The sequence below is a fragment of the Monodelphis domestica genome, chromosome 5 (assembly GCF_027887165.1).
Source record: "Monodelphis domestica isolate mMonDom1 chromosome 5, mMonDom1.pri, whole genome shotgun sequence".
In the NCBI taxonomy this organism is placed as follows: Eukaryota; Metazoa; Chordata; class Mammalia; order Didelphimorphia; family Didelphidae; genus Monodelphis; species Monodelphis domestica.
Window position 1 is genome coordinate 102,552,171 of NC_077231.1, and position 6,000 is coordinate 102,558,170.

The following is a 6,000-nucleotide window of genomic DNA, read 5'->3' on the forward strand; positions in this document are numbered from 1 at the left end:
AGCTGGGAGGTTACAAGCTTAGGGATCATAGAAAGTTGTTTCCTGCAGCTTTGCTCCTGAAAACTGATGAGAGGCAGAGAGACTTATGGGCCCATTCCCTCTCCAAGCCTTGACTTCCCCATCTCTAAAATTACTCATGCTTCCTTTTGTGAGGGTTCTCATACACCACAGAGCGCTACCTTCCAGCAGCAGCTGAAGTGGCAATGATGTCATTGTCAGAGGGACTTCCTAGTGAAGAGACTCCCTCCAGCAAGGCCCATGGACAGAACTGATCATCCTAGAGAGGTACCTGGGGCCTATCCAGGACGTGCCCCTTGCTTGTTCACCTATCTGCCACCTGCCTCAGTCATATTATTAATCTCTACAATGCCCTAGTGGGTCAGTTTGAGGGATCATGAGACGTGTTCTTTCCTAGTTCCATGTGTGTTTCACTAGATAATGTTTTGTCTCTTGGTTTCCTGACTATAAAAGATGAATACAAAATGCCACCTGCAGAATAATTACCCATGTGCCTCTGAAGTGGTTCTGTTATCTCAATTATTACTGTGGCCTCCAGACCTGGGCCAGGGCAGCTGCTGTTTTCCCCACTGCTGATAAGGAAAATGAGGCCCCCAGACAAAGGTCATTTCGACAGCCTCTTGTTTCTTCCTCCCAATTAGAAGATCGACTAGTTCTCTAGTACATTGTAGTTAAAAAGAGTTTTCCTTATGCCAGCTCCATAGGGTTGCTATGCAGTGTTATTATGCCCATTTTATGGATGAGACAGGGAGGCTCAGGTGGCCAACATTCCTTACCCACCATCATGATGCCGCTGTTCACTGGGGCACTGTGGGTTGGGGAAGGATCTGAGTGTCGGGCTCAGAGGGCCTCTTATATCATCCAGTGTTCTGAGGCCTTTGCCCACCAGCTTCAAGGAGTTTTTTAAAAGGAGGAAGAAAATGATAACTAACATTTATAAAGTACTTATACATGTGCTGGGTGCTGTGCCAAGCATTTTACAATTATAATTTCATTTCATTCTCACAACAACCCTGTAAGGTAAATGCTACTATTATCCCCATTTTACAACTGAAAAAACTGAGAGAAAGTGAATCGCTTGGGGTCACATAGCTAATGTTTGAGGCCAGATTTGAACTTGAGTCTTTCCTGCCTCCAGACCAGGTATTCTATCCACTGGGCCACCTAGCTATGAATACCTTTTAGGATATTCAGCAGAGCCAGGAGTGACCTTCTCCCCCCTGGCTGGTCAGCTTTGATCTGGGGGCTCTTCTCCCTAATTGTTGCAAGTGACATCTCCCCATTCCTTTGTCTGTGCCTGGGTCTACATTTGCCCTCGTGTCTCTTTCTAGGAGATTGCGGCAATGATTGACACAGAGTTTGCCAAGCAGACTTCCTTGGATGCGGTGGCCCAGGCTGTGGTGGACCGGGTGAAACGTATCCATGGGGACACCTTTGCCAGTGGTGGGGAACGTTCGACGTTCTGTCCCCGCCATGAGGACATGACCCTGCTGGTGAGGAACTTTGGGTACTCACTGGGCGAGATGAGCCAGCCCACCCTGACCCCAGCCCAAGGTACGCCCACCTGTGGTACTCAGCCCAACCAGCTACATAGGAGGGAGTGCCTGGCCAGGCTCCTGTCCTCCCTGACAGTTCTGCAGTTCTCGCCCATTTCCCATTTTATGTGAGGAAACAGAGGTGCCAGAAGTCATGACCCTGCCTTAGGGTCACTTAGCCGGCCAGCAGCTCCTCAGGCCCTAGGATCTGAGTGCCATGAAGCCTGGAATGCATCAGTCTTATTTTGGGAAATATTTGTTTAACAGACAATTGTTAGGGGCTACTTTGTGTCAAGAGGCTATCAGCTTTGATTATCTGGCTCTTCTTTAGGGCGGAGACTTGGACATCAGGGTTAGTGACCCTGTGGGAGGAGCCAGTGACTGCTGTGTGCCAGAAGGGCCTGTCCTTTGTGCCCTGGGGATGGCGAGAGAGGAAGGGGTGGTAGGGGCCTGGCGGAAGCAAGAGCATTGGGGGAAATCCAGCCTGGAGGCAGCCACTCCTGAGGGGTTTAGTTGTTCTTCTCTCATTCACAGCAGGAGTGCTCTGGAATCTAGACCAGTTAGTCAGGCACCTCATTGTGGGACCCTAGCTGTATAGTTTGTATATACATATGTACATATATGTGTGTGCATGCTTTTGGTGATGGCTTCTCCAAATCAAGGCACCCCTCCCACTTCTTATTCCATTTCACCCATGAGGTCACTGGAGAATCCTGAGAAGAGCTAACATTTAGATAGGGCTTTTAGATCTCTTATTTCCTTGGGTCCTCACCACCACCCTGGAACTTCATAGGAGGAGGACTCTGAGGCTTTCAGCTAGGTCACTCAGCTAGTTAGTGGCTGAGACAGGATTGGAACTTGGGTCTTCCTGACCCCTATGGCTCCCCCAGTGATGACCTTCCTGCCACCCTCAGCCCATCTATTCTTGAGCCATAAAAAGCTCAGAGAGAAGAGGGAAGACTTGCTTTTGTCCTTCACAGAGCTGTGGTTATTCCCTCCAGACCCTGCCACCATTTGCCTCCTGTCTCCAGCCTCCTGTGGGGCTATCTGTCTTCCCAGCATGTTGGGAGCACTGCCCTCTCTTCATATAACCTGCTTTTTTTTTCCTCTTTCTTCATTATTCCTTGTTCTGTTCATATCCACCACATGGCTCCAGGACCTTTGGAGGCCTCCTGCCCACCATGCCTCCCTTAGGAGTGGGAGACTGCCTTGGAAGCCCTTGTTAGCCATGAATTCTTTACATTTTTTGCCTGTTTTCTGTGTCACTAAAGCAGTTGTGGGAGAGCTCGATGCTAGCCCCAATGGTGGCCTCTCCAATCTTCAGGGTCTTGGCTCATAACATGGGGATAGTGTGATTTTCCCATACCCCCTGTAAGATAGGCATAGCAGGAAGGGTCCCCTTGGAACTGATTTTCATTCAGTGAATGAGGCCCCAGAAGTACCATAGGGGCAGCCAGGGCTCCCATCTGGGTCCCTTGGTGGGTTCAACACACCGCCAAGCACTACATGCCGCTACTCTAGGCAGGCCTCCACATGGTCATGACGCTGTTGCTAGAGACAGATGTTCATGGACGACCTCACTCATTGCTGTCATCTATCCTCCCCTGGAGCTGGGGCTAGTGATTGCTGGGGCCCCAGCTACTGACCCATTCCTTCTCTTTCTTTTTTTTTCTTTCCAAAAACCTTTACCTTCTGTCTTAGTATCAGTTCTAAGACCGAGGAGCAGCAAGGACTGGGCATTTAGGGTTATCCCCGGGGTCATACAGCTAGGAACACTACCCATTCCTTTTCAGTGCAGCCATCTAGATGGCTGCTGCCCCGAGGAGAGGAGAGCTTGTTTGGGACCTGTCTGAGTGGCTCAGATGGAGATAGGAGGGGCTGCCTGCAGATGGGGGTGGATTCCCCCTCAGCATCATTTGGGTGGTCACCTCTTAGGGGACTTGCAGCTCAGGTAAGGGCTGGGTGCCCGTTGGCCTCTGGGAGAAAAGGGAATGCAAGAGCAGCAGAGATGAATCCTGCTGATAGATGGCGGAGGGGGTTGGGCAGAGCCTTCCCACCAGCATGGCTCCCTGAGGCCCTACACCCTTGCACCCGAGGCCCCGCCTCAGGCCTTCCCATGTTCTTTGGTTGTCTTTGTTCCAGGAGGACGGGTGTATCCTGTCTCAGTGCCTTACTCCAGTGCCCAGAGCACCAGCAAGACTAGCGTGACCCTGTCGCTCGTCATGCCTTCCCAGGGACAGATGGTCAATGGCGCCCACAGCGCTTCTACCCTGGATGAGGTGACGCCCACCCTAACCAAGTAAGTCCCTGGCCTTAGCCCAGGTCCCACCCTCTCTCAGCTTGTCCCCAGACAACCCAGGGAGGAACCCTGCTTCTCCCTTCCTCCTCTCCCTGGGCAGCTGCTTTAGCCTGAGCCCCCTCCTCCAGTGGTTGTACTCGGCAGGCAGAGCATTTGGGGATGGGGTAAAAGCTTGGCCAGGGCTTGGGAGGCTCAGCAGGGCCTTAGGCCATGTTTTTTCTTCCTTTTCCCTGATTCTTTTCTTCTCTTGGGCCTATGTTAAAGAGACCCCACACTTGTAGGAAATGATCTGGGTTTGATTCAGCCCCCTCCCCCTCTGGCGGCTAATCTGTAACTGTGGAATCTGGGAAATCCCCCTCACCACCCCTTGGCAGTGACGCCCTTAGCTTTGAAATAGTCTCTCAGGGCTGTAGAGATGCAGTCCCAGAATAAGGCTAGGGAATGGGTCAGGGGGTGGAGCTGGGGAGCCCTGGTGGGTCAGGGCCTGAGGAAGGGCCCCCTCAGAACAGCAGACCCATCCAACAGGTTCCTTTTAGCTCAGCTTCTTCCCCAGCCTGGAAAGTCTGCTTTGGCCAGGCCTAGCACTGGGGTTGCTTTGCACATTCCAATCCCCAGCACAATAATAGAGATGCCGCCCCCAGCCCAGTTGGGGGATGTTGGCCCAATGAAATAGGCTGCTCTCTGCCAACTCACTCACAGTGGAATGCCGCCATTGAAAAGGACATCTGGGCAGGCGGGCAGGGGAGTGGCCAAGTTTCCCTCCTATTTGTCTTCTATGTCCCGGGGGCTCTTGCCTTGTCTCCCTCCAAACCCAGCCCGTGTATCCTGGTCCCCCCCCCCCCCCCCCCGGAAAGTCCCTGGGGTGTTGGCACTTACTTTTCTCCCATTCCCCTTAGTGGTCCTGGGATTGTGAGAGGCTGAATCTGCCACCAAAAAAGGTAGACTGCTGGAGGAGGGCTGAGATGGCCAGGGAGGCCTGGCTGCTCTCTGGGAGAGGTTTGTCAGTTTCTCCATTTTGGTCTCCCCCAAATGAAAGATGGAGAAAGCTCTCCTACTTCCTCCCTCCATGTGGTTACCGAGTGCTTGGAATTCTAGCAGGAGCCTGAGAGAGACCAGGAGGCTTAGACTCTCTGAGGTGCAGAGGACCCCTGTTTAGATGGAGACTCATCACTTCTACCTGTTGTCTTTTGCAGCCAGAGCCCCACCATGACCCTGCAATCCACCAACACCCACACTCAGAGCAGCAGCTCTAGTTCTGACGGGGGGCTCTTCCGCTCTCGGCCTTCCCACTCCCTCCAACCTGACGAGGATGGTCGGGTGGAGCCCTACGTAGACTTCGCTGAGTTTTACCGTCTCTGGAATAAGGACCACGGGGAGCAGGCAGCCCTTCCGGTGTCTTAGTGCTAAGAGAGTGGCCCCACGAAAGGGGAGAGCATCCTGGAAGAAGGCCTGCTGGGCACCCTCTGCCCAGACCCCGTCCCCCAGAGACCATTGTTAGGTCCTTGCATCCTCCCTCCCTCCCCAGGGCTTGATCCTTTCTCTTGGAAAGCTATGGGGGAAACATAGGGACTGAAGAACCTTGCCAAGGCCCATGGATGAGTTTCACAGTAATTACCAGTCACAGAGGACCGAAGGGGAGACTATTCATTGGAAGCCTGACCTGGCATTTCTGGGGCCTGAGGCCTCTCTCTAAATAAATGTAACTTGTATCATTTCCTGCCTCAGACCTGTGTGCACTTGCCCTTAGCTCCCTAGAGCAGCTCCTCTTTCCCAGCCTAGGGCTGCCCTGGTGCCTCCAGAGCAGGAAACTTAAGGTCCCTGCTCCTTGGGTGGGGGTCCGCTCCCCTTTCCCCAGTGCATTCCTAGTCTCTCATTTGAGAGAGGACGGCCACACATGCCAGTATTGTCATACCCACAAAGCAAATTCCACCCAGTCCCTGCCAGGTTCTAGGGGTCAGCCTGCCTGCAGGCCTTCTTAGTGTGTAGGAGCAGGTGCTGGCATGCCAGCTGGGCAAGTTTCCATCTAACCCTCAGATGCTGCAAGAGGGAGCCTGGGGCACTGGCAAGAAGGGACCAGCCCTTGGAGAATGAATGACCAGGCTGACTGACTGTGTCCAGGCTCAGCACCTTGGGGTCTTCCTCAGGACC

General features: G+C 53.0%; 1 protein-coding gene across 6 annotated transcripts in view; it reads left to right on the plus strand.

Moving 5' to 3' along the window:
• Positions 1–5,564, plus strand: part of LOC100012432 (TGF-beta-activated kinase 1 and MAP3K7-binding protein 1) — a 65,874-nt gene extending 60,310 nt beyond the window's left edge. For 5 of the 6 annotated variants that reach the window (XM_056798960.1, XM_056798958.1, XM_056798959.1 and 2 more), the window contains 3 exons: positions 1,350–1,572; positions 3,696–3,852; positions 5,046–5,564. In XM_056798960.1, the coding sequence (XP_056654938.1) occupies positions 1,350–1,572; positions 3,696–3,852; positions 5,046–5,253 (588 nt within the window). In that variant the 3' untranslated portion in view covers positions 5,254–5,564. Of the gene's footprint in view, positions 1–1,349; positions 1,573–3,695; positions 3,853–5,045 lie in introns of those variants that run through there. The other variant, XM_056798961.1, reaches the window with a different exon arrangement.
• The last annotated feature ends 436 nt before the right edge of the window (positions 5,565–6,000 follow it).